At 52.0% G+C, this 27,671-nt stretch overlaps 2 protein-coding genes across 2 annotated transcripts in view; both read left to right on the forward strand.

Moving 5' to 3' along the window:
- Positions 1 to 1,414: 1,414 nt before the first annotated feature.
- LOC150020532 (carbonyl reductase [NADPH] 3) lies at positions 1,415 to 8,570 on the forward strand. The gene is made up of 3 exons (XM_090271672.1): positions 1,415 to 1,881; positions 3,257 to 3,364; positions 8,085 to 8,570. The coding sequence occupies exons 1-3, from the start codon at positions 1,593 to 1,595 to the stop codon at positions 8,519 to 8,521; spliced, it is 834 nt and encodes a 277-aa protein (XP_090127798.1). The 5' UTR covers positions 1,415 to 1,592; the 3' UTR covers positions 8,522 to 8,570.
- A 12,038-nt stretch (positions 8,571 to 20,608) lies between these two features.
- Positions 20,609 to 27,671, forward strand: part of DOP1B (DOP1 leucine zipper like protein B) — a 75,197-nt gene continuing 68,134 nt past the window's right edge. Inside the window, exon 1 of the mRNA XM_090271679.1 lies at positions 20,609 to 20,766. Within this exon, the coding sequence (XP_090127805.1) occupies positions 20,629 to 20,766 (138 nt within the window). The 5' untranslated portion in view covers positions 20,609 to 20,628. The remainder of the gene's footprint in view (positions 20,767 to 27,671) is intronic.

Here is a 27,671-nt window from a genome sequence, read left to right on the forward strand (position 1 = left end):
CGTATTGACGTTTATGGGTTGCCTCTAACTTGAAGGAAAATTAATAGCCCTTAATGCTCACGGTAGAAAAGAAGAAAGATCTCAAATCAATGACCCCAGCTTCCATGGTAAGAAACTAGAAGAAGCAAATAAAACCCAACGTGAACCAAAGAAAGGAAATAAAAATTAGATGAAAAATATAATATAACCAGAGAAAAATATCAACGAAACCAAAAGCTGGTGACTTGAGAAAAGACAAAAAATTGATCACCCTCTAGCCAGGCAGGAAAGGGAAGGAAAATATGAAAGACACAAATTATCATGATCAGGAATGAGAATGTGGCATCACTCCCATTATGAAAAGGATTAATAAAGGCATATGAGGAACAACTTCATAGCAACAGTATCAACGACTTAGGTGAAATATGATAATTTTCTGAAAAACATGAATTAAGCTCACTCAGGAAGAAACAAAATCTGAATAGCCCTATCTCTTTAAAATGGAGTTCTAAATAATCTATAGGGGCAAAAAAATATTGGTTGAGCCACATTTGGGAACGGCCACATAGCAGGTGCCCACCTTCCTGACCTCACCTGGTCACTTGTCGGAGAAGGTAGAGTCAATGCGACAGAGGCAGGCAGCTTAGCCAGCTCTGCGTGGGAAAAGCTGAGTCACGATGAGATCGAAGCTCTCCATAAATCTACAAGTCACCGTGAAACGCCTGGGATCACACACACTCAGGTTACACTGAAGAAGGCGGGTGGGGCCGTCCTAATCCACAGCACGACACACCTTTGGGAGTTCCTTTTCATTTGTACTTTGTGGGTACATAGATTTCATTGGGAGAAGAAAAGATTATATATATCACCTTGGACAAACCTGAAATGCAGACACGTAACACCCCTAGGAGTTATGTAAAGATCAAAGAAAACCATTCCAGTGAAAGGCTTGCCACACGGTAAGAGCTTCATAAACATTCCCGCCCACGTGGGGGCGCACAGGGCGATGGGCACCCTGCGCACACCTGGGCATGTCCTCATAAGGCCATTTGGTTCTAATTCCCGCTCCTGAGACTCTCTTAAGCAGGCCATGAGACCTGTGTCCCCAGAAGCTGTTACCACGTCCAAATAATTTCATTGCATTTTAAGGAAAAAGCGAACAGTCTCATCTTACAGGGGATGTTGGGCGCACACCCAAGAAAAACTCAGCACTTGTTTTTGTCTGTTTGGGGTTCTCCTAAAATAGTTTCTTCTGTCCAACTGCCGGGATCTCTAGGCGCTATCAACCCATCACGGTCTGGTGTCGGGAAAACGACAACCGCTCCACCGACAGACACGGTACCGCCTGGCGCAGAGGAGCCTCTAAGAGGACGCAGTGCGGGGAGGGGGCGGACCCGGGAATGGGGCATTACGAAAGCCTCGGGAAAAGAAGGCCCCTCCTTGGAGGGAGGGACCGAGGCCAGGGCCTCGTTCCCCAAAGTCGCAGCACAGAATCTCAGATTAGTTCCTTGCGGCTTCTCTGCCCGTGACCGGGTCTCCGAAGCGGGTGCTCCCCGTGGCCTCCAGTTCGATCCGCTCTCCGCGCACGTGCCCCGCGCGCCCCCAACCCAGCCATGTCGTCCTGCAGCCGCGTGGCGCTGGTCACCGGCGCCAACAAGGGCATCGGCTTCGCCATCGCGCGGGACCTGTGCCGGCAGTTCTCGGGGGACGTGGTGCTCACGGCGCGGGACGCGGCGCGGGGCCAGGCGGCGGTGCAGCAGCTGCAGGCCGAGGGCCTGAGCCCGCGCTTCCACCAGCTGGACATCGACGACCCGCAGAGCATCCGCGCCCTGCGCGACTTCCTTCGCAAGGAGTACGGGGGGCTCAACGTACTCATCAACAACGCGGGCATCGCCTTTAAGTGTAGGTGCGGGAGTGGGAGGTCCCTGGGTGCCCAAGGGAGCGGGGCTGCAAGCCGCAGGCGCCCCCACCCACCCACTTGAGTGACCGGGAAGGGCAGCGTGCGCCCCGCGGGATGCCCTCTGCTCTCCCGTCCCGTGGCGGCTGCTCACGTCCCAGAGTTGCGGGCGAGATTCGCTCAGCGCCCAACCGGCCCCCGGCGCAGCTCCCAGGGCGCCCCGCCCGCCTGCCGTCCTGTGCGGGCCCGGGCACAGCCCAGGGCCCTCGCGGAACTGCCAGCTGCTGGCTGCGGTTTGCAACAAGTAAACGCCTCCTGGGCGGGGGCCGCGCCCTGCTTAGCTCATCAGCTTCCTGCGAAGGGTCTCGGGGCTCACTTGGCGCTTTCGCTTTCTAGAAAGGGCGCATTCACAGATGCCAGGAGCCATCTGCGCGGGACAGGAAATGAATCTCTGAGACACGATTAGCGTGCACTCGCATGTTAGTGGACTCGGGACTTTGTTTAATGGAGAGCTTTGATAGGCTCCGGCGTAAAGGAAGCGAGCCTGTTCCCTCCCCCAGAGGACTTGTGTTTGTTATCAAACAAACAAGGGTGCCTTTAAGTAGCATCTTTGATACTTCGTGGGGGGGGGGCGGGAATCAAGGCGATTACTTCTCTATTACTCAATTGAGAAAGCTATTGAGCGGCCGTGTGCTGCGGGTAAAAAGGAATAACAGCCCAGCCTCACTCACAACCGAATGGGGAAGAGAAACCGAGGCAAAACCGAGTAAAACGAACCAGTGTGAAGCATGAATGCCGTCCCCTTGGCCTTGAGTGCTCAGCAATGCTCTGCAGGCTTCCCGGGAGCGCAGGGGCAGGTGGCTGACACCCCGGCAGCCCATGGCTGACGGACTGGTGGGTAAATACCCGGCTTCCTGGACTGCACGTGGGGGACACCCACGGGCGCTGGAAGCCTTGCTCCTCGAGGTAGGGGCGGGGCGCAGCAGCACCTGCTACCCTGGGCCCGCGCTGCGATCACAGAACTTAAGGTTTGGTCCCACACCCGCTGAATCAGAATCTGCATTCTAACGGAATCCCCAGGGGCCCCCTCTGCCCGTCCAAGCTTGAGAAGCCAGACAGGCACGCAGACCAGTAGCTGCAGCGTCCGCTGGGAGCGCAGACCAAACTCTGGGGGTGGGACCCAGAAAGCTGCTCTAACAAGCCCCGCACCTGATTCAGTGTGTGGTTGACATGTAAGGGCCACCGACCTAGTGGTTTAAAAACTGCTGTGAAGTTAGCTTTTTTTCCCCCCCTTTAATTAGAGATAAAATTCACTTTGTCATACATTTCAGGGGGAATTGCCTGATTTTTTTTTCCTTTGTTTTCTTCTCTGTATCAAAGTTGATGATCCAACACCCTTTGACATTCAAGCTGAGGTAACGCTGAAGACAAACTTTTTTGCGACGAGAAATGTCTGCACTGAATTACTGCCGATAATAAAACCTCACGGTGAGTCCGGTGTGTGGGCTGCCCAGTTGCACCTACGTTTCCCAAAGCACTTGCCCAGGGGTGCTATTTCTCTGCAGGGCAAACATAGAAAATGGCAATTTTTGATAGTAGTGTGTCTGGCTCCTCACCCCAACCTTGTAGCTTTCGCCTTAAAAGGTATGTATGACACGTGGCAATGATCTGGGGTCCCCCTTGGCACAAGCTCAGCCCTAGAACAATAAGGTGTTGCAAGTCTCCAAAGTCCTGTTGCCTTTTTTCGACCTCCATGAGCCCTCCTCCAATTCCCCAAGGTGACAGGGCCACACCCATGTCACCTGGGGGCCTGGGACATAGTGTGTGTTCTAGCGTTATTATGACACTCCCTGTATTCCTTTCCTCTTGTACCAAACTTTGTCGGGCTGATTCACAACACCCACAAGAAAATTTTCTCTTAGCTTTGCCAAGTATCATAGCCAATGAGGTTGATCTGAGGCAAGATTATTGCTAATTGGGAAAAAAGAGGACATTTCCTTTATTAGAAAATATCTTGCCTACATTCCAAACTAGTCAATAAATAACTTTAATTGCCGTTCCCACAAATATTGGTTGAGTGCCTGCCATAACCCAGTGGTTCCTCTGAGTGCTGGGTATACAATGGACCCGGACAGTCATGTCTTTGGAGCACAGAGTCTATTGGGGGAAATTGTCATTAACAAAGAATCATAAGTTTCTATGGCAACTGTGCTGGACGAGGGCTGTGATTCTAAGGAAAAACGACTCTGTGTTTCTTATTACAAATGCGGTTTTTAAAGTTTAACGTTTTGCCCTGGCTGGTGTAGCTCAGTGGATTGAGTGCCAGCCTGTGAACCAAAGGGTCACTGGTTCAATTGCCAGTCAGGGCACAGGCCTGAGTTGTGGGCCAGGTCCCCAGTTGGGGGCACAAGAGAAGAAACCACACATTGATGTTCCTCTCCCTCCCTGTCTCCCTCCCTTCCCCTCTCTCCAAAAATAAACACATAAAAATCTTTTTAAAAAATAAGTAAATAAAACTTAACGTTTTGAATAAAGATGATCCCTAGTGCAAAAATCTTAAAATCTAAAAAGTCACCTAGTGAGAGTTGTAGCTGTCCGGCCTCCCTGCCCACCGCCCTGCCCAGCTCCCATGTCCAGCCTCCAGGGGTGATTTTTATTGGTTCCTCGGGGGTGGGGGGTGGGGATCGTGGAAACCCCACAAGTAGAGTTGCAGATGCTGGCAGGAGGAAGCCTTGGGTCCAGGTTCAGGGAGCTGCTGCGTGCCCAGGGCCTAGGGAATGGAGATTTAAATTCAAATCTAAGCAGATCTAAATGTTTATTTTCTACTTTTTTTTTTTTTTTTTTAACACAAAAGGGAACATTAAGTATAATGTTTGCCACCTTGTTTTCTTCATTTATTCTGCCAGGGGCTCTTGCCTGATCAGGACAGAAAGCTTTTTCCCCACTGCACAGGATTTCATGGTAGGGATGTCTCCTAACCCAGTACCAGGAAGTCTCCTCCCCATGGATTTTAGAACCCTAGAATTATTTGGAAAGCTGCAAGTTACTGGAGAAATTACGGTCCCGCAACTTCGCTTTCAGAGGAGACTGAGGCCAACGGAAGTGAACGCAGCCAGGTGGGAACAGAGCTGGAAACAGTATCCAGGCTTCCAATTAAATCAGGACAATTAATTCTAGTGAAGTAAGACTTGTAGCGCCAAGTGACTGCAGACCAAGCCCTTTGGAAAGAAAAAAAGAAGGCCCTAAGGAGGATGGGGCTCAGGGAACAACCCAGGACAGGTGAACCGCTGTCTTTAATTCATTCTAGAACAGCGTTTCCCAAAGCAGAATCTCTGCTTTACAACGCGTTGAGAATATTTGTGACTTTGCAATAAACCTCACGTTTACCAGGAAGCCAAAATGCTGAGTATTATTGCCTCTTGATGTGCTGGCAATTGCTTTCTCCCTGGTGTAAAGGCCACTTTTTATTTAGGTTTATAATATCACTGTAAAGAAAGTTAGGCGGCTTGCTTATTGGTTCGAGTCTGAGAAAATAGCTTAAGCAAGTATCAAACCACTAGGGGGAGCAGCTAGCCCACTTTTTCCAAAAAGAGGGCGGTGTTCCTGGACCGCTGTGGCCACCTGGCCCTCAGCAGACTGGGTACGAGTATTGCAGGTGCCGCCCTTCTGGGAGCTGACCCGACCCGTCTGGCTGTTGAGACTGTCACCACTTGGCCTCTCCCAGCGGTGAGCCCTCAGAGCAGGGAGGACACTTCCTCCCCTAAGAAGGTTTTCTGTTTCCATCAGAGGTATAGAGTAGCTCCGGCAACTTTTCTTTTCTATCTTTCTTTCCCTTTTAAATTTAATTCCCTGTAGCAGCCAAGTGATTGAGAACAAAACTGTTTAGAAAGTAATGAAGCACACAATATCTCCGATGTGGGACTCCGGGCCAAAATATTGAAGGGGACCTAATCGTGAAAACAAACGAACAAACAAAAACAGGCCAGCCCTGGCTGGTGGGACTCAGTTGGGCATCATCCTGCACGCGGAAAGGTCACAGGTTTGATTCCTGATCAGGGCACATGCCTGGGTGGTGCGCCAGGTCCCTGGTCTGGGGTGTGAGGAGAGGCAGCCAATTGATTGATGTATCTATCACACATCAATGGTTCTCTCCCTGTCTGCCTGCCTCCCTTCCTCTCTCTAAATATAAATAAGTAAAGTCTTTAATTAAAAAAGAAAAATGAAAAGAAAAACATCAGGCCAATCCAAACTGGGGGAAATACTGCAAAGTAGTGGCCTAGAGCCTTCAGGAAGGTCAAGTTCTCCAGAGTAAAGTAGACTAAAGAGCTATGACAATAAATGCAATCCATGATCTCATATTGGACCCTGGACAAAAACAAACAAGACCCGTAAAGGAAGAGACCACTGAGACGGCTGGGGACGGCTGAACGGGTTACCCTTTAGATCGGCGATTTTCAGCCCTCGCAGCTCACGGCACATGTAACCTCATTACTAACATTCTGTGGCACCTCAAAAAATATGCTTTCCAATCCGACAAAAAGTGGGTATAATTTTGATTGAATTACAAAAAAAAAATAATAATAATAGTCATTACCTACCCTTTCTGCTCCAAAGTGACTTAAAAAATTTTTTTTTCTTTGTTATTGATTCCAGAGAGAGGAAAGGGAGGGAAAAAGAGGGAGAGGAACAGTGGTATGACAGAGAAACTGATCAGTTGCTTCCTGCACGCGCCCTGACGGGGACCAAACCCGCAACCCAGGCATGTGCCCTGACTGGGAATCAAACCTGTGACCGTTCGGTGTATAAGATGATACCCAACCAACTGAGCTACACCAGCCAGGACACTTGAAAATTACTTTTTAAAACATCAGGTGTCTGTAGTTGTATATAAGGATTTCTGGTACCAAGAATTAACCAATCAGACACAACCTTATTATGCGACTTGACCACTAAGATGAGGCTCTGTTATATAACCTATATATTTAAGGTTCAAGGCAGGGCGTTCACACCGGACAGCTATTGCTGTGTTGGCTGTTGTCATTTTTCATTTGACAATCTCAGGGAAAAGAGGTCGGTGCCCTTGCCCAAATAGTCAGGTATTGCATGTTTTAAAAATTCTTGAGACACCCTGGCTGAAAATCCCTGCTTAAGGTAATAGTGTTGTACGACGATAAATGTCTTAAGTGTGGCAAAGTGGTAACAATTGGTAAACTTAGAGGAAGGGTATATGGGTATTGATTGACCTATTCTTGCAACTTCTCTGTAGGTTTCAGGTAAAAGTGAAAGTTGGGCAGGACATATATATTACCAGAGAGAGAGAAGTAATGAAGGAAGGAAAGAAACTACTGAAGAGTCTTAGGTACCTGGGGAATCAGAGGGTGCTCTCCTTCAGGGGCAGAATGAGCGGACTCACACAGAGTTGTGTCCTTGAGAATGTCACTCAGAAAACAAAATAAAATCTAGTTATCCTACTGGACGCAAAGGCTATGGATTCAGGAAAATTGTAAGAAAAGAATCCCCCCAAACTGGTGTGTTTCTCTATTGGATAAAATGTGTAAATTCACACGTATACTGGGTTTTGAGTTTCCACCAACACTTCAAATTGTTTGATAACGTGGGCCTGCATAATTGTGTTTATGAACAGAACTCTGTCTCGAGCAGCTGTGAAGTATTGTTATTATGAACATTAACTCATTAATTACATTTAATTCTTTATTAACGAGCACCTAAAATGGAAGGAAAATCAATGCCAGGGTGGAGAATCCATGCACTTCACTGTGAAAGTAGCCATGATTAAAGATGGACAAGGGTCATCCCCAAGGCATGGCTTGACCCTAGGAAATGCGGAGACCAATAGAGAGCTTTAACTTCCAGGTGAAGGTGCTACCCCCAGGAAAGGAGGTTCAGAGGCACCTGGAGTGTGTGTGTGGGGGGGTGTTTATAAACTACCGGGTGACAGTACTACAGGCCTCCTCACCTCATGGGCAATGACTGCTCTTTAGCCCCCGCTACTGATGGAAGGGTGTTCTCCCCTTTAAGAGAATGGGACCAAAAAAAAACATTAGTAAACCCACCGGTGCTTCCCAGGGTCATGTTTGTTAATCGGCACTTAAACCTGCACCGTGACTCGGTCATAGTCACTTGTTGGCACTGTCAGCCCATGGCCGTTTATGTGACTGCGTTCCTGTTTTGTATTGTCCTGCCTCAGGCCGAGTGGTTAACATCAGCAGTCTGCAGGGGTCCAAAGCTCTTGACAGCTGCAGCGAAGATCTGCAGCAGAAGTTCCGCTCTGAGACCCTCACAGAGGAGGACCTGGTGGACCTCATGAAGAAGTTCGTGGAGGATGCCAGGAATGAGGTGCACGAGCGGGAAGGCTGGCCCAACTCAGCTTATGGGGTGTCCAAGTTGGGGGTCACGGTCTTATCAAGAATCCTGGCCCGGCGCCTGGATGAGAAGAGAAAGGCCGACAGGATCCTGCTGAACGCGTGCTGCCCCGGGTGGGTAAAGACAGACATGGCGGGGGATTACGGCTCCAGGACTGTGGAGGAGGGGGCTGAGACCCCCGTCTACCTGGCCCTCCTGCCCCCAGATGCCACCGAGCCTCACGGCCAGCTAGTCCGGGACAAAGTCGTCCAGAACTGGTGAAGGCCTTCTTTGGCGCCCAATGCTCAATAAACCGAACGACTGAACGAAATCTGCCGTCGTAGTCTGATGTGTCTCTGTCCTTCGGGAGCGCCAGTTGGGGGTGTCCTGGGGAGAAGAGCTCCTGTTCTGGACTCAGGCTGGGTGAATTTGCTGTACCCAAACTTGAGCCTGCGAGGAAGAGCCAGTCCTGGGGTTGTCGCCTATTGGAGGGCATCAGAGTCACCTGGGGGGCGTGTTACGGCACGGCCCAGAGGTGAGGCCCAAGAACAGGCACTTCTCCCAGGTTCTCAGGGGCCGCTGCTGCTGGGAACCACGCTGAGCACCCTGGTCCGGAGAGGGGTGGCAGGCCCTGGAGCGGTGCCCCACCTGTCCTCTGCTGCCTCTCAGGTGGTGAGCCTTTGAGGAGGATGCTTTAGCCTCAGCGCTGCAGCCCTGCTTCATCTCTCATTCTGTTTTATTATACTTGAGTGCCTTCTAATTGGTTCTTATACTTATGAAATACAACAGGATATGTAGCTTGCAGGACTCAGGAGAAATGTCTTTTTTTTTTTTTTTTTTTTGCATTCTCTGTTCTTCCCAGATTGTTTGCAAGGTGGCCCTGCCACTTCTTTGATCTTGTTCACTTGTGACACGTGGGCATCTTTGTCCAGACCATCTCTTGGTTCTGACACATGCAGGTGTCTCCTACGTCCAGCTCCCCTCCGGGCTACAGCCGAGGGTGATTCTTCAGAGACCTCCGCGGGGCCCCTTCTGTAGTCCCTTTGATGACAGGTAACTCCACATTCACCACTTTCAAATCAGATTAATTTTGCAACCAGTCTCATGGGTTCTGGAAATACCCTGTAGAAAAAAGACTTGGAGACTTCCAGCCAAGATGGAGCCGTAGACAGACACACTGCATCTCCCTCCACAACTAAGAAGGAAAACAACTACCTCAAAACTAGAGACAACCAGAAGTTCCAGAAAATCAAGCTGCATGGAAGTCCAACAAACAAAGATATAAAGAAGAAATACTCATCCAGACAGGTAGGAGGGGCGGAGCCCGGGCGGAAAGGACGCGGTGTGGTGGTGGCAGCAGCGGCGGCAGTGGCAGGCTGGTGGGAAGCAAAGTTACGCATTTTACAAAGTCAGGAGGGACACCTGGGGAGCATTCCCAGCTCCTCACCAGACCAGACCACACAGCTCATGGTCCCAGCACCAGGGTAAATAAAGCCTCATTGTTTCTGACTGTGCAGACCAGTGGGGGTTGGGGCAGAGGCAGAACCCACCCTGGGAACGATGGCCAGGGCAGCAGCCAGAGAAGCGCCAGTCCCATACAGAAGTGGGAGAGGTGTCTGGAAAAGGGGCGAGTGCTGAGCAAGCGGCATTGTTCCCTCTCAGACTCTCCCCGACACACAATGCCACAACATGATGAAATGGGTCACCCTGTACTGATGATCCCTAAGGCTCCGCCCCTTACAATGTAACAGATGCAACAGCTCTACCTAAGACACAGAGGCAAACAAACACAGGAGCCTGTCAAGATGAGTAGACAGAGAAGTATGGCCCAAAAGGGGGAATGGATCAAGCTTCCAGTGGGAGAACTAAGCAACAAGGAGATAGCCAACCTAACAGACGAGGAGATAGGCAACCTAACAGATGCAGAGTTCAAAACACTGGTGATAAAGATGCTCACAGGCTTGACAGATATGCTTGAGTATGGCAAACGCGTAAGGGAAGAAGTGAAGGCTATGCTAAGTGAAACGAAGGAAAAGCCACACAAAACCAATGGTGAAGGGAAGGAAACCAGGGTTCAAATCAATGATTTGGAACATAAGTAAGGAAAAAACAGTCAACCAGTGCAGAATGAGGAAACAAGAATTGAAAAAAAAATGAGAGGCTTAGGAACCTCTGGGACAACTTTAAACATGCCAACATCTGAATCATAGGGGTGCCAGAAGGAGAAGAGGAAGAGCAAGAAATTGAAAGCTTATGTGAAAAATTAATGAAGGAAAACTCCCCAAATTTGGCGAAGGAAATAGACATACAAGTCCAGGAAGCACAGAGAGTCCCAAACAAGCTAGACCACACCAAGACACATCATAATTAAAATGCCAAAGGTTCAAGATAAAGAGAGAATCTTAAAAGCAGCAAGAGAAAAGCCAAGAGTTACCTACAAAGGGGTGCCTATAAGACCATCAGCTAATTTCTCAAAAGAAACTTCGCAGGCAAGAAGGGGCTGGCAAGCAGTATTCAAGATGATGAAAAGCAAGGACCTACAACCAAGATTATTCTATCCAGGAAAGCTATCATTTAGAATGGAAGGGCAGATGAAGTACTTCCCAGACAAGGTAAAGCTAAAGGAGCTCATTATCACCAGGTTATTATTACATGAAATGTCAAAGGGACTTAAGAAAAAGATCAAAACTATGAACACTAAAATGACAACAAACTCACAACTATCAACAAATGAATCTAAAAAATAAAAACAAAATCCAACTAAGCAAACCAGATTAGGAACGGAATCATAGGTATGGGGATCATTTGGAGGGTTGTCAGCTGGGAGGGGAAGGGGGAGAAATGGGGAAATGGTGCAGGGACTAAGAAGCATAATTGGTTGGTACAAAGTAGACAGGGGGAAGTTAAGAATAATATAGGAAAGGGTGAAGCCAAGGAACTTACATGCATGACCCATGGACATGAACTAAGAGGGGTGGGATTGCTGGGGGTGGGTACTGAGCAGAGGGGAGCAAAGGGGGAAAAAGTGGGACAACTGTAACAGCATAATAAATAAAATATACTTAAAAAATTTTTTTTGGAGACCAAAGGATCTTGCCAAAGAGAAGAAATATACTTGGGAGGAAAGCTTGCAAAGGAGCCGAGACGTAAGTCGGAATGACAGGCGCACAGTGGACAACATGCGGAGGGAAGAAAGCCCGTGTCCACCAAGTTTATGACGGGCTGGTCACAGTGGGGAAGAGCAACCTTGTCACCTGATTACGACAACAAAGGCCACGTCTCCTGACAACAGAAGGAAGAGACAATGCCGCTTTTCATTTGAGAATCAGTAAAGTGTGAAAATGCTCAAGGTGTCACTTATTTAGGGGACCAGGGCTCCCCCGGTGACCCTGTTATTGCTGGTCTGCCGCAGGGTGCAAGGCAGCCATTTTTCTTGACTCTCCGCCTTACAATGGCAGCGTGGCGAAACCCTCGCCTCGCTTCTCCATCCCCTTCGGGCAGAGCGACGTCTGAATCCCGCCCGGCATGCGCCTCCCTTCCTCCAGCCATCTCTCAGTTTCCCGACTAAACCCAGCAGCTCCATGGTCATCTGAGACCACAGCTCCTGAGACATTTTAATGACTTCTTGTCTGGCTCTAAGCATTTCAATGGCTTTCCATAAATTTCCTGAGTCCCTTTTCCACTCTGGTCTTCCTCGGCAGGGCGAAGGCACGGGCACCCTGAGCACCCTCGGTGGGCCTGATGCAATCACAGACGGGAAGCGCACAGGTAAGCAAACCAGGCTAATCCCTTTGTTTCTTCTCTTTCCACCCTCCTGGTTTGCTTTTGTTTGTTTGTTTGTTTTGTCTCTAGTCGATCTCACCTTGACAGTTTTTGATCAGCATGTAGCCCACTTGGAAAACTTGCTGATCAGAACGGCATTTCTCATTTTTATGAAAAAGTCGCAGGGGCCCTTATGGGATGGCCTGTCCAGCACCATCTCCCAAGAATTACCTCCTGCCCCCTACCCCCTGCTTCTTCCCTGAGTTTACAGCTGCAGCAGTCACAAGGTGCTTTGCCCTGCTAGCCTCAACCAACTGCGCCGGCTCTAGGACGAGCTGAAATGGACAAGGGAAAGCTCAGAGGTGCCACTGTGGGCAGCCCCACCTCACCCGCATGGTCCAAGGAGCAGAGGGAGACAGGCATTGCCTGAGAAGGAGGTGATGGAGGCTCAAAAGAAGCAGTTACGGTGGCCCAAAGAGAGACGGCCCCCTCCCCACGGTGGCATCTCTCCCCTGGCCTCAGAGCATTCCTGAGATCCCCAAGTCTAAGACATGCTCCAAGATGCTCTGGGTCCTTCAGGGGAATTTCCCTTTTTAAGCTGGTTTGAACAAGGTTCTTGTTCTTGCAACCAAAGGAGTCTAACAAACGTGCATGAAAAATGTTTCCTGGTATGCGGTAGGGGAAAATAAATTAGGCTTGGAATCAGAAGGGAAAAAGAAAAAGAATCATGAATTGAGAACCCACGGCATACGAAGAGTTTCTCGACAGTGTTCTACAGAAGGTAGGTATTAATGTCATTTTCAAATGAGGAAGTAAGGGCTTGGGGAGACTGAGTAACTTGCCAGGATCACAGAGCTGAGAGCCATGAGCCGAGCCGGCATTGTCTCCAGGTCTGTCTTAGCGCAGAGTTCCCTGGCTTTTCTGGGAACCTAGCACTTGTCATGTGCAGCTTCACCATCGTGAGTCTAGAGACAATGGGCAACTCCCTTGGTGTCGAAATGAAGGGAGGTGATACATTGAATGTAAGTGAGTTGTAAGCCATGTGGTTGTCAGATCCCCCAACTTAGCCTCTATGTGAACTTTCCCATGAAGTGGATAACTGAAATACGGTTTGAAAGTGGCATACTTTAAGTGGATTATCCCAGAAGATGTGTTTTTTAGGAGCCAGCGAGCCCGTCCACATCGGCTTCTCGGCGATACACTTTTTCAGGTTGACACATATGTGATAAGCCTTAGGGCTGGTACAGTTCCTGCCGTAGGCCTGGCCTCGGCCTTCTCCCTCACCTACTGAACTGCGACGAGGATTGTGACAGACCAAGACGCTGAACAGGGATGTAGTGTGGCGATGAGACCAGTGATAATGACAAGCCCGACAAAGGTTTAGTTGTTCCTGCGAGTCAACCACAAGTGGGCACGGCATCAGATATGGAACAATGCAGGACTTCTATCTAGACGGGTGGAGTAGAACAGAGTTTACGGAAGAGACAGGCTGAAATGCACACAGAAGCTCAGAATGTGTTTACCCAGCCAATTTTTCTAATGGGTGGGCCAGCCCGAGCCAGAGAATGCATTCATCTCTGATTTATAACGCCTTCTCTGTGGTCAGAAGAGGTAAGAAGGAAAGTTCTGATTTAAATTAAATCTGAAGGGCCCTGAGTAGTCTGAGTACTATGATGCAAGGAACCTGCTCTATTTACAGGTCTTAAACAGATAAACGTAACTAAGTAGACTTTTAAGTGTGACAAGACAACCTGACCCAAGAAACAGATTTCTTGTAGGAATAAACTTTCAGACCTTAATGCTGTCCATTTATTGTCAATCCTGGTTATAAATGGAGTTATTATTTTAAGGGTTTAAAACACAGTTGAGTTTGAACAACAGGGAGTTAGGGGTGCTAGCCTCCCACACAATTAAAAATGGTAGTATAACTACTACTTGAATTTGTCAGTTAATTTAAAGTAACTTCCCATACACTTGGAGCTCTTTGGGATAAGGGACATAAATACAAGGCATGTGTATTAGGACAAAGTTGTACCTGGTGGTTTTGAAACAGACTGGTTCTCTTTCACGGGTGAGGATAAACAGTTCTTTCATCTCGTATTAGTTCAGTGCAGTGTGGCTAGGATTTGAAAAATCTCATCGTTTGTCAACTCATTTAAAAAAAAAAACAACAAAGTTTATCATATCTTCATTAGGGAAGCAATTTCATGAAATTAATTTTTTTTCTTGCTAAGTGATCCTTTAGTTTTTCTCTGCTTCTCCTTTAAGACCATTCCCCAAATTGACCATTAGAGGATTTACACCTGGGGCACTCGGGATGCGCCAAATGGAGACCGAGAAGGCGAGGCCAGAGATCCAGCATCCCAAACTATTAAAATATTCTAGGTAGTTTGGGGGAGGTGATGGATCCCCTTGGGAATCGAAACGTTCTGTACAATTTATAGTGTTCACGATCCTCCCCCTCCCCACCCCACCTCTCAAACTCTTTCGCGGCTGCTTTGCCTTCAGGAGCCCCAGACTAGGTATGAAAATTCCCAAGGGAACTTAAAGGGTTAAATGGATAGAAATTACCACCTCACCCAGCAGGCGGCGCTGCTGTGTTGGCCGGGAGCCCCCGCAGGTGCAGCCGCGGCGCTCAGGTGCGCTCCGCCCGGCTCCCGTCCTGCCAGGGCCCTCTCGCCCTGCAGCTCTCGGACCCGGTCGTGTGGGTCTGAACTGGCCAGGTCCGAAGGCTCGTGACACTGGCAGGAGGGGGTTACAGTTTGGCTGTAAATACTAATGCTCTTTAGAGTTGACGAGAGGCCCCCTCGCTGAGCCGGGGCGCACTTACCGAAGCTCATTTCAGGAATTCATCTTTCACCTCCTCTGATGCCAAGAGTCGGAAAGATGCGTCCTGTAGGGACAAGGCCCCGTAACCAGAGTCTGCAGGCCTCTGCGGTCCGCCTCCTCCTCGAGGGTCTGGGTGATGGGAAGGACGGGGTGAACCAGGTGCCATGGGCCCGACCTTTCCGGAGTTCCCCGGTTCCCCGGCCTGTAACTCCAAAGCCCCTCCTCGGCCAGGCTCACCCAATAGCCGAAGTTCCCGTTCTTTAGTGGGGTCCGAAGAGCTCCTGGTGAGAGGCGGAGCCACCCCGCCCACCGGTGCAAGGCCTTCGGGGGCAGTCCCGAGGCGACGGGGCAGGCTAGCAGTCTATGCCGATAGCGACGCCCCCGGCCCGCAGGGAAGCTGTAGGAGCGCGGGCCCGCCCGCTCACGCTGCGAACTCGCCTCCCAGCCCCCTCCGCAAGCCGAGGCACCGCCTCCTGATCGGCCCCCGGGTCAAGGACCCGCCTCCTGCCCCGCCCCAAGCACCAAGGTACGCCCGCCGCTCTGCCCCAGAACCAAGGACTTTGCGCACCGAGGGCACGCCCTTGGCCCCGCCCCCGAGCGCGGAAGGCACGCCCACCTGCCCCCGCCCTCAGGGTCCGCTCCTAGCTCCGCCCCACGTGCAGAGGCCCCGCCCCCGCGCACGGAAGCCCCACCTCCGATCCCGCCCCTCTCCGTGGAGCGGTGGCCCGTGGGCCCGGGCGCGGCGCTTCCTCCGCGGTCCCAGCTCCCGGCTGCGCAGGAGCAGCCGCTCGCTCTTCCTCCTCGATCCGGTTGGCTCCTTCTCGCCGCCCGTGGGCGCGCCCCCGAGAAAGGCCGCCGCCGCTGTGGGTAAGTCGGACCCGCGCCGTCGGCCGCCAGCGGAGCCAGGGGAGCCGGAGCGACGCCCGCGGGCGCGCGAGCAGCGAGGCGGCGCGGGCGTCCTCCCCCGGCCGCGCAGGGTTCCGGTGGCGCAATGGGGGAGATCCCGGAGGGTAGGTGGTTCTCGGAGCGCGACCCGGGCCGGCACTGCTGCAGTGCGGGGCGGCTCCGGCGAGGCCGCGCGTGGGCGTGGGCTCCGGCCCGGGACCTCCTAGGGACAGCCCTGGAGGCTGAGCAGGGTACCCTCGCGGCTCCACCATCTCCGGGCGGTGCGGGAAGTGCGGCCCCGCCCTTGCCGGCCTGGCGCGGCCTCTGGTTCTGCAGGTGGAGGTCAGGCGGGTCAGGGCCCACCAGTCCCCCACCTCGGCCTGCTGATCGCGGAGAATCTGCCTTTGCTGTGCCGTCCTAATTGGGGAGGAGGGCTCGGGACAGAGACCTTTATCAGGCGAGGGCTTTCCTGTTAAGGGAAGACCCCAGAGTCAGCCAGCCTGTCCCCAGGAGGAGGGATCCGAGCCGCAGTGCGCGCTGTCCGCGCCGGGCCCCTGCGTCTGGCAGGATTGCCGGCTGTGGCTGGCGTGGGTGGCCCTTTAGCAGGTGTTTCCCTAGCCTGGGACAGCTGTCCTACAATAAGGAAAACCTTTGTAGCATTTTTTTTTTTTTTTTTTGATAAGGAGCTGGAGGCCTCCCCCTCCCCCACACCGGCCTCCAGTCAGCTCCCATGAGTGTCTTTAAATTTACCACAATGGAATGACCACTCTGAAAGACCAAATTCAAAGTAACGTGCCCTAGCGTTGGCTAGACCAGTTAACCAATTGCAGCTGAGTGCTGTAGACTAAGGGTCATTATCTGTTGATGAGTGTTCATGCTCATCGGAGGGTGGCTGTCATTTTGCACTGTTTTCCTTTGCATCTAAGTCAGAAATGTTCCTTCATATAATCATCTTTACAGTGAACTTTTGGATCTGGCCGTGGAGTTTTCCCTTGAACTTGTTTTTTTAAAAAATTAAGAATGGATAAGGTGAGAGATTTTTCTGCTGACGTTTTAGATTTTTAAGCAGATATACCCGGTCAGGTGACACTTAGTTTAAGTGACAACTCTTGTGTATTTAACTGTTCGTAGGCTGTAGAACTCTTACCAGTTTTTCTGAGCTACCACATCTTGCGCAGAAAATGTATTCAGGATCGATTGCAAAATCATTGTCCAAAGAGCTCCTGCAGGGGCTGCACTATTCATTCGACTTGCAGCCGAGTGCGGTGAAGGCTCTGTGGCATTGTGCTGTGGCCTGAGCTGGAACCCAAGTCTGCCTGTTGTAGCTGCTGTGTAACTGGGCAGTTCCCAATACCCTCATCTGGAGGCCAGCGATAACCCTTCTCACAGGACTCTTGTGTGCAGCATGAGATGAATCCATGCATAAATGGTGGGCTTAACCAAGTCCACCCAGGAGACTTCCCTAATAGCATGGCAGCAAATGCCCCATACACTGAAATAAAGGAGCTTGCTTGAATGACCATTTTCAAACTGAGCTGCGCTGTTAGTTACACAGAATAGTGCTTTCTTCATCTAGCCACCCGCGATGTTGACTTGCTCTAGTTCCCTGCTCTTACCTAGTCGACACCCTCCTTGCCACATGCCATGATGCTCCTTTGCCACCCACCTCCTAAACACGTTACCAAGGACCAAGCTCTCTCCCTGCTCAGTAGCCGCCCACACCTGTGACTTCAAGGACCCGTCTGCTGGTCATTGGGCTTCCTCTGACCTTTCCTCTGACCAGTGTCACTCTGTTACTTCAGCTCACCCTCTGTCCCTGTGTGTGCCATGTTAAATTGACATTATGTATCTAGGTATTTCCCTTTCATTGGACTGTGAACTGAGAGTGGAACCCAGTCTTTCCCATGGTTCCCCAGTTCTTGGACACTGTCTATAGTAAACAGGCTGTGCTTGGAGAGTTCAGTGGTTCAGAGATGCTGGGATCTCAGACCTGCAAATTTCCCTGGGGGGGTGGGTAGTTATGGATTATGTATGTGGATGTACTGACTTCTTACTATGTATTTGGATGTACTGACTTCTTGGCAAAATAAACTACCACCTCTGTTTACCATCCCTCATATTTTCAAAGTGTGAGGCTATTTCAGAAAAAGGGGCAGGCCTTCCCCAAAATGAGTAGGCAGTGCTCTAGCGCGGGTGCATATGCACAGTCCAGTACATTTTTGCAAAGGCCCTGCATGTGCAAAGGCTCTGGGGCAGGATGAGTCAGTGTTAGGCTATGTCAGCAGAGTGCCTTGAAGAGAGGCACGTGGGGCCTTGTAGGCCACGGGGCAAGTGCGGAGGGGTTTGGAGTTATTGTAAGCTTAATGGGGAGTTTATACATGGTCGGGATGCTTTTTGTTTTTTTTTGTTTTTTTTTTAATTTACTGATTTTAGAGAGAGAAGGAAGCGGGGTAGAGAGAGAGAAAGAGAAACATTGATTTGCTGTCCCACTTAACGTGTGCACTCATTGGTTGATACCTGTCTGTGCCCTGACAGGAGGTTGAACCAGCAACCTCGGGCTGTCGGCTGCCTGGCCAGAGTGTGTGTTTCAATGCTGTGTGCCCAGTGCATTGGGGAGGGGCAGAGTTAAGGGGATGCGTTAGAGTTAGGGGGCCCGTGCAGGCTGGCGGGGAGCGGGGCTGTTCCCGTGCTGCGGTCGGGGGGTGCGTGAGACCACAGGTGTTTGGGGAGAAGGGCCACTGGGCTTGGGTTGAGTCTGACGGGTGAAGAGAAGGAAGAGTCCAGAATGGTGTGGGCGGTAGAGCCACTTTCTAAGGAAAGGAAGACTGGAGAAGCAGCAGGCTGAGCAGATGGAATCAAGAGGAAAGGGTTTTTTTTAAGCAGCCTTACTGAGGTATAATTTACAGACCATAACACTCATTCGAGTATACAACTCAGTGATTTTTAGTAAATTTGCAGAGTTGTGCCACCATTGCCATAAGCCAATTTTAGCACATTTCCATTTCCCTAAAAAGATGCCTTGTTTCTATTTGCAGTTACTCCCTGTTCCTACCCTCGGCAGCCAAGCATCTTCCTTCCCATCTCTACAATTGCAGCTGTTCTGGGCACTTAACACAGTCAGAATCAGATGTGGCCTTTGTGATCAGCTTCTTCCACTAAGTGTGTATTTTCCGGGTTCATTCTTCCTGCAGTACTTGGTTCCTTCTCATTGCCAATTAGGAGATAAATTCTTTCACAGTAAAAGAATATGACTAGACCAGCGCCAGCCTGGGAACCAAAGGGTCGCTGGTTCGATTCCCAGTCAGGGCACATGCCTGGGTTGCAGGCCAGGTCCCCAGTTGGGGGCTTGTGAGCGGCAGCCACACATTGGTGTTTCCCTCGCCCTTCCTCTCTCTAAAACTAACTAACGAAAATCTTAAAAACAAACAAACAAAGAATATGGCTAGACCACATTGTGTTGAGGTACACCTGAGAGTCTAGTTTAGGATGCACTAAGTTTGAGACCCCTGGCCACATTCAGATGGAGGGGTCAGGTAGACATTTGCAGGAACCCAGATGTCAGCAGGGGAGGTTTCGGCAGGTGTCACAAATCCATGGGTCATTGTCCTCTCACTGAGGAAAAGAGAGGAAGGACGAGGACCCGAGGACTGGTGTCAGGAATCCCCACGTTGCCACACCCTGTGGAGTATTTTTCAGAGTTGTAATTTGTTTGACTAGACCGATGGGTTGACCTGCAAATTTTTTTATAGGAAATATTTTTATTTCACAAAGTATGTAGTGACGGTACCCTAAAACGTTACAGGACTCTGGACATGTACGCCTACAGAGCAGAGAAATAAATGCACAGACTTGCCCTCCAGAGTTGGCCCTGGGGGCCCGAGACTGGAGAGAGGGTGTCCTTTGGTACCTACGAGTCCTCAAAGTTATAAATGCAGCATGCTTCATAATCAGCATGAAGTACTAGGTTTTATAATGAAGAAATAAAAACAAAACTTGACGTAAGTGTGCAAGTGTATTGTGTACATGACAGCATATAAATGATGGATGTTTTCACAGAGTCAAGTTAGTGCCGCATTCCCTGGTCTTTGTTCCTTTTGTCACATTGGGGGAAAAAAATAAAGGGAAGTGGTTGCTTTTGTAGCTGGGATTAGACTGTCTACGTCCTGGGCTTTGTAATAGCTAAGGTGGTTCACGTATAATGAATGCGTCTAGCCACAGGGAAAGACGAAAGAATCTGTCAAAGAATATACAGGAGTGGGAAGGACAAAGTGATGGTGGCTTGGGTTCTGGTGTAACCACCCTGCGCCCAGACCCTACACTCAGGCCTAAAGCTGCCAGGGCAGCAGCCGGTGGGGGGTCTGGTAGGTGACTGGCGCTTAGTAACTGCACAGGATGGCAGACACAACACTTTCATCCTCGTGGTTTTTCACTTTTTTCCCCCACCAGATTTTCTTCTGGAATATTTCCAATCCTCCGTTCTAGTCTAGCTGTAGAGGGTTGGACTGCCAAATAGGTTGTTTCCTTAGGTTTTATAAAAGCCCTGCAGTGGGAAGGGCCATCTGCGTTCAGAATTACCAGTTGGCAACAGTGTGTAGTTACCCGCCTTGGGAGTTTTTGCTCTTAGAATTAATTTTGTCAATGAAGTGGAACCTTAGCATTTTCTCCTGTGCCTGCTCCTTCCATGACCTCCCAGAATCCAGGAGGCCGGATCTGTTTATCCTTCATCTCCCGTAGTGCCTGGCCTAGAAGCCTTGGTAAATATTGGTCTTGGACCGCCCTCCCAGAGAGTTTGTGCAAGGTAGTGTTTGCAGGCCTGGAGCTCTGGGCTGGGCACGGTTTCTGTCCCCGAGTAGTGGCCCATTGGTTTATTTTTTATTTACTTTCAGGTACTTTCTCTGCTGCAAGAATGTAAGATGGATCCAGAAGAGCAGGAACTATTAAACGACTACAGATACAGAAATTATTCTTCGGTGATTGAAAAGGCCTTAAGAAATTTTGAGTCTTCCAGCGAATGGGCGGATCTTATCTCTTCCCTGGGCAAGCTCAACAAGGTATGTGGGTCTGGGTCGCGGGAGGGCAGGGTCACAGCGCCCTTTGACTTTGTTTGAAGGGATTGTCTTATCATGACACCACATGCTGATTATAATCGGTAGAAAATACAGGCAAGAAAAACCACCCCAATCTGTCCCCCGGAGATACCTGCCGTTACCCTGTCACTCTCCATTCCTCTTCCTCGCCTTTTTCCTGAGCGTAGAATCATAGTGTGGGTGTGCAAGTAGAGTAGCTGAATAGTCTTCTTCTCGGCAGTGAAGTTGTTTAATCAGTTATGCAAAGATGAATTGTTCTTCATCTCATGCTTAGGACTTACTTGTCTTTTTCTTCTTTGGTCTACGTTTTTGACCATTTTACTGCTCTGGAAATTCCTGGAAGAATAGAGGGTAAAGTAAATACTGACCTCTGCCCAGAAACTGGTGTGTTTGGATGAGGAAAGAGGTCAGGTCTAAGGAGACCCTAACTGATCACCGTGTTCTGTAGATGAGACCATCGTAGTTTTCCGTCCTGCTCAGAAGGGGGTGGCACAGTAGCGGCCAGGCACTCAGGTGACCACTGAGACCGTAGGTAGAAGGTGTTCGGGCTGGAAGAGGCTGTGCCGTCTGGCCGGGACGCCTGACTTTGGAGCCCTGGTGCTATGTGGGGGTTGGGAGGGGTTGCCCCGCCCTCCTCTGCAGCTCCCCTGTCCCCAGCTCCTGGACACCGGGGTCTCTAACAAACCTTGCTAAAGAGAAAGAATTTCTCCATTTACCTCTTCACGGACTAGGGTAGGGAGGAAAGAATTCTAGCAGGCCAACCATGACCTCCAGAGAGCAGCTCTTCACACGCACGGGGGCTGTCGGGCACAGCGCAGATAGACAGGTGGTGGCCGGGAAACTGTGTCGTGTCTCACAAGGTATATTTGCAACCCGTGGAGGTCATGGCTGGGTACTGGCTGGCGTGGACAGAGGCCAGAAGAGAGCAAGTAAGAGCCCCAAGTTCAGTTTCAGAGCTCTAGCTCAGGAGCCCCCCGGCTGGGACACACTCACTGTCATACTATAAGGGAGAGGGCGGAGCGCTGCAGTGGGGTTCAGGCGTAGTCATGGTCTTCCGGGTGTGGCCCTGTTTCAGTACCTGACGCTCCTGGAATCTAAAAATAGCACGCTTATTTTGGGAGGGCGTGTGCTCGTTACATTTATATGTTGAGGTGAAATTCACCTAACGCAAGATTTCCCATGTAACCATTTAGGGGGTATTGTTAAGGGGATTTTAGTACATTCACAATATTGTGGGTCACCACTATCTAGTTCCAGAACATTTTCACCATTTTAGAAGGAAACCCCTCCCGCCCCTCCCCTGCCCCGGCCCCTGGCCACCACCAATACACTTTGTGTCTACGGACATTTCGTGGGAACGGGATCATGCAGTAGGTGGCCTTTTGTGTCTGGCCGCTTGCATTTAGCAGTTTTCAGGGCTCATCCGTGCTGTAAGGCGTATCAGTACTTCATCCCCTTTTGTGGCTGAGTGATACTCCATTGTAAGGGTAGACCGCGGTCGGTTTATCCGTTCATCCGGTGACGGCCTTGGCGTCCGCCTTTGGGCTGTTTGGTGCTCCGTGCACATCTGTGTACAAGTTCGTGTTTGAACGCCTGTCCTCCCTTCTTTGGGGCATAGACCTAGGGGTGGGATTCGGGTGCAGGTTATCAAATACAGTGCGGCCCCTCTTTAGGGAGGTTCAGGCGTTGGCCACTCACTCATCACTAGCTAGTTGAGCCCTTCCAACGGCCGGCTCTGTTCCAGGCGTCTGGGTTCAGCACAGAGCAAAACCAAGACCCTGCCCACGTCCTCATGGGGATCAGGGGGAGCTGCGCTCTCAGCCTGATGAGAACTGTGGGGACAGCAGAGAAGGGAGGGGACAGCAAGTGTTGGGGGGATGGTGCGATACTCAGCGGGGTCATTGGGGGAGGCCTTGCTGAGAAGGTGCCATTGGACCAGGTTCGGAGGGTCTAGCGTGTCTGAGGCCAGTGAGGTCCTGAGGCAGTCGGGGGTGGGGGTGGGACAGCACAGGAGACGAGGCCACGGGGCGAGGGCTGCGGCAGGCTCCTGACCGTGTAGGTCCTTTAGAACCAGCGTCTGACAGCGGCCATCGAGTCAGCAGGGAGCCCCAGAGCGCGCGAGCCGAGGGGCACGGCCTGGCTCCCTTCTAGCGTGCGGGAAGCCCTCCGAGCGGCTCCGCTGGGGTCGGGAAACGGAGGGTCCCGGGTGGCGGAGACGGGACCATCGGGAGCTGCCGTGGGGCCGGGCTTGGGTTCCGAGTGCACTGCCGAGCCCTACACTTCGCAGCTGTAGGAACGGGACTCGCTGGTGGGTCAGACGGGAGGCGTGCGGGAGACGGGAGGGGCCGTCCCCGTGGGCGGCAGGGGTACCGGGCGTCACTTTGGGACGCGTCAGGGTGGGCCGTCTGGTGGGTGTGCGGATGCTGGTGGAGATGAGTCATGTTGCATAAAAACGTAAAACGATGGCTCTTCGCTGTAGCTGGTACCCAGTGCTGTGTCACCCACGTCCTGTGTCCTGTTGGCCTGAGCCTCCTGTCCTGGGGCTGGGACTGGGCAGTGAGTGGCAGCAACCCGCCCCCTTGAAGAATTTCCACAGCATCGGGGGGTGGGGGGCTGAGGGTGACACTGTCCCCACCTCAGCCCCATCTGTGGCAGGCGCTTTCTCAGCGTGCTGTGCGCTGAGGACCCGCCGCGCGTCCCTGTGTCCCCTCACAGCCTGCCTGGGGACAGGTCGCAGGCTGAGCAGCCTGTGCGCGGGCATAGCCGGCAGGTGGCGGAGGCGGGCTCACTCCTGGCTGTCCGGCTGCAGCGCCCAGACTTGAGCTCTTTTCCTGCCAGTGCCTGGTGGCTCACGCAAGGGGACAGGGCCCCCTCTGTGCCGCCAGGGCGCTGTGTTCGTTATCCGGATGAGGGAAGTGCCCTAATTAGCCCCATTGTGCTGATGAAGGTTCACGTGCCCAGTCACGTGGCTGGGATTTTTATGGGTTGAATTGTATGCGCAAAAAAAAAAAAAGGTTGAAGTCCTCCCCCGCCCCCCACCCCCCACACCTCAAATCGGGGCCTTGTCTGGAGATTGGGTCTACAGAGGTGATCAAGGCGAAATGAAGTCCTTTAGGGTGGCTCCTCAGCATGGATGGTTGGTGTCCTTATAAAAAGGGGAAACTCGGGCTCAGACATGCGCATGGGGCAGGTGCCGCGTGTGGATGACGGCAGAGGTTGGGGCGATGCAGTTATATTTTGAGGAACCAGAGATGGACAGCCGACCACCAGAAGCGAGTGGAGCGGACCGCCCCCTCGCAGCCTCAGGAGGGCCCAGCCCTGCCCCCGCCGCGGTCTTGGACCTCCGGCCTCCAGACTGGGAGCCCGTCCATTTCTGCTGTGCCTGCTGGGCGGGGCTTTTTGACAGCAGGCCTCGCACACTGCCCGGTGGTGGCCGGAGACACAGCCTGAACCCGGAGGTCCCGCTCTCCAGGAGTGTAAGGTTTGGTGGCAGGAGACAGACAACATGTACACATGTGATGTCAGGAGCTGAACACCGAGGGGAAAACTTAACCAGGGACGTGGGGTAGCGAGGAAGGAGGACGGGGTGCTCTTGAGACAGAGAGGGCTCTCTGATAACGTGACATTTGAGATTTGAGCCGAGGCCCGGATGCAGCGAGCGAGCTGGCGGGGAGGCCATCTGGGGTGTGGGCCTGTGTCCAAGGTACAGTGGGGGGAAGGGCGTGGCTGGGCACAGAGGTGACAGCCCCGGCCCATCCCGGGTTTTGTGCTGGGAGGGAGGGAGGGAAGCCCTGGGGCTTCCAGGAAGGCACTGAGCCGGACGACTGCCGCCTTACCTGTTGGGAGAGCCGCTCAGCCCGCTTCCTGGGGAGCCTGGGAGCCTGGAGGCCTGTGCAGGAGGCCGGGGCCGCACCAGCACCCAGGTCAGGGTCACGGACTCCGTGGGGGGTGTTGGTGAGCAGAGGGAGCAAGCCTCCATCAGCGTCCAGGGACACCTGCGAGGCGCTGAGGTGAATAAGGGGTTTTCTTCAGGTTTTGGTGATGGGTAGATTCCTTGGCTTCAACCATGTACACAGACCTCAGTGAGCGAATGAGTGATGAATTGGTAAAATATCTTCCCAATGCAAACAGGAGTAATGTTGCCGTCTGCAAAGGTTAGGCCACGATGCTTTCTCGCCGAAGCAGGTGATTGCAGGCCATCAGACGGGAACCGCAGACTCCGCAGAAGGCTCCCTGGCAGACGCGGACCCTGAGCCCTGAGAGGTCCTGGCTTGTTGGGCTGGAGACACGGCCTCATCGTGTCGTTTTTAAAACCCGTTCAGCTTTCAGTGTCACGTCTAGAATTCTCTGTGTTAAGAGACGTTTAATCGTTTTTAGGCGCGTGTACACACATAGGGTCGTGTCTACCTAGTTGTGTATCCGAGACTTCAGGTCATCCCCTCATTGAGTATTTTTAGATCAAGTGTGTTTTGAGCTCTTATGAACCCAATACCCTACCTAGCCTGGATTATAACTTTAATTATGCAAACGAAGGGTAGTACACATGAATCAGCTCTGCACACTTAGAAACCTTACCACTGAAGCTTCTTTTCAAAGAGCGGGGTCACGTTCCTAAACGAAGCCCCTTTTTTGCTGCTTTTATTCAGTGCCCTGCTGTTCCACAGAATGGTCAGACGGCGGGTAGCAGGCATAGCCCAGGAAATGGAGGTCTTGGGTGTCATGCTTCAGCTTCTGAACTCACGGCTTCATTACAGACCCCTCCTTTTTAAAGTAGAGCCTCCTTATTGTGGCTTTCCCAGCTAGCTAGCGCGGTGGCATCATGGGAAGAGGCGGGAGCTTGGGGACCAGGTGGTTGTCCTGGCCCTTTGCAGATCCGCTCCAACGCCTCGTCTGCCCGAAAGCTTGGTGAGTCTGAACTGGGTCCCGATTTTCACCCCAGCGCTAACCATCTCCTTTTTTCCGAGGTAGTAGTGCAGACGAAGCGTCTTTAGTTTGGGATCCAGATGAGTTTTCATGGCTGCCGTGAGAAAATACCACAGACTGGGTGACTTCACAGAGTCACTGGGTGACTTGCTCACCCTTCTGGAGGCTAGATGTCCAAGGTGAAGGTGTCAGCAGACTCAAGAGTCTTTGTGTCCTCTCTCTGGGGTCTCTCTTACAAGGGCACGCATCCTACTCACGGGGCTCCACCCTCGTGACCTAATCACCTCCCAGGGGCCCCGCCTCCAGCTTCCACTGCATTGGGGGACACACATGTTCAGACCACAGCGTCAGGATCCAGGCCCATCTGGCTGCACCATTTTCTCTGTGGGGCTGTGTTTTGAGTGTCTTTTGGGGGACTCACCCCTCTAGGGAGGGCTTTTCCACGTGTCTCCTGGGGTGGGTCCTTTCAGTCATCCTCCCACTGAGACGCAGCTTCAGCCACTGCTGCTGACACCCCCCTCCCAACCAGACGGACAAGCAGGTGGCCTGGAGCAGGGTCTGCGCTCCTCTCGTCACCTCACATTTGGGGCCCCAATGTCCCAGTATGAGACCTCGGTTTGGGACAGTTATTTCAGTCATTCCCGCGCTACATTTTGCTGCCACCTGGGGTGGTGGCCTGGAGGGTGGAAGCCGTCGGGTGAGCGGGGTGTCAGGGACAGGCTGGAACGGTGCAGGCCTTCGGGCCTTCTGAGAAGAGACCAACCGAAGGGCTATCATTGGCAGTCACGGACCCTTGCACTTTGGGATGCCATCGGCGGGGGCCTCTGCAGCAGATGTGGCGGGGCCAGGGGGAGGGGGCAGTGTAAGGCCCCTTCATTTCCAGCAGGGTCTGATTTTCTTGGCATCAGAATCTATGAGATGCAGCGCATGGGATGTGGCATCCTAGCCCGTATTCTAGCCTCCTTTTGGTGGGTGACGTGCCGGGGCTCAGACAGCATGCCTGCTTCCCCCCCCCCCCCCACCCCCAGAAGGAGCCGAGAATAGGCAAGGACGCCGCTGGCTCGGGCGGAGAGGTGCCCCCCTGTGAGCCGCCAGACACCGGGTGGACACGCCCCTGGGAAAGAGCCTTCTCTGTGCGGAAAGCCATCGGGCACACACCCGGGACCTGAGAGCCGGGGTAGCCCGTTTACTTTGTGTGTGGGCAGAGGATCGTCCTGCCGTCTTTCCTTTCAGGTCTGCTGGGGGGATGGACATAGATTTGGACAGATGAGTTATTTCTCCAGTAATCAAATGACAAAAACTTGTCCAGCAGAACTGAATTTGTGGATAAGGGAAGGCACTTTGTGGTCCACTTACATTTTTGTCAAGAAAGTTACGAAGCTAGAAACGTCCTATCAGGCCACGGGGAGGAAGGTGCTGTGGACTGAATTGAGTGTCCCCCCTACATTCCTGTGCTGAAGCCCCAATCCCCAGTGTGACTGTGTGGCCCACGGTAGGGAAGTAAGGTTAAATGAGGTCACAAGGGCGCAGCCCTGATCTGATGGGACCGTGGCCTTTTGAGAGGGAGAGACGGAGGTCAGCAGCTCCTGGGGTGGCTGTTCAGTGGGGAAGTGGCGCGGCGGTCGGTCAGGACACGGCAGTGTCATGCCAGACACGTGTGTGGCCTTCAGGTGAAGAGGACTACACGGTGGTAACAGCTCACGCTTCAAACGAAGGGGCGAAGAAGGCAGGGTGAGCAGCTCCTCTGCAGCCCTGTTGGTCACGTGTGCGTGCGTGTGTGCCGTGGAGGGATGGGCAAGATCTGGAAGCTCTCGATTGCTGGATGATTTACTTCCAGGTATTCGTAGTTCTCAGTGAAGTGCTCGTGAACATTTTCCGCACGTGGAGGTGTTTGTCAAGGTCTCCTGCCAGAGGAGGAGTTCCTGTGTCATTGGCCGGAGAGGCGA

The sequence above is a fragment of the Furipterus horrens genome, unplaced genomic scaffold (assembly GCF_987537825.1).
Source record: "Furipterus horrens unplaced genomic scaffold, mFurHor1.1.pri manual_scaffold_1, whole genome shotgun sequence".
In the NCBI taxonomy this organism is placed as follows: Eukaryota; Metazoa; Chordata; class Mammalia; order Chiroptera; family Furipteridae; genus Furipterus; species Furipterus horrens.

Coding starts and splice junctions, on each gene's coding strand:
- LOC150020532 (XM_090271672.1), top strand. CDS start 1,593: ATGTCGTCCTGCAGCCGCGTGGCGCTGGTCACCGGCGCCAACAAGGGC. Junction 1,882..3,256: donor CGCGGGCATCGCCTTTAAGT/GTAGGTGCGGGA, acceptor TCTGTATCAAAG/TTGATGATCCAACACCCTTT. Junction 3,365..8,084: donor GCCGATAATAAAACCTCACG/GTGAGTCCGGTG, acceptor GTCCTGCCTCAG/GCCGAGTGGTTAACATCAGC.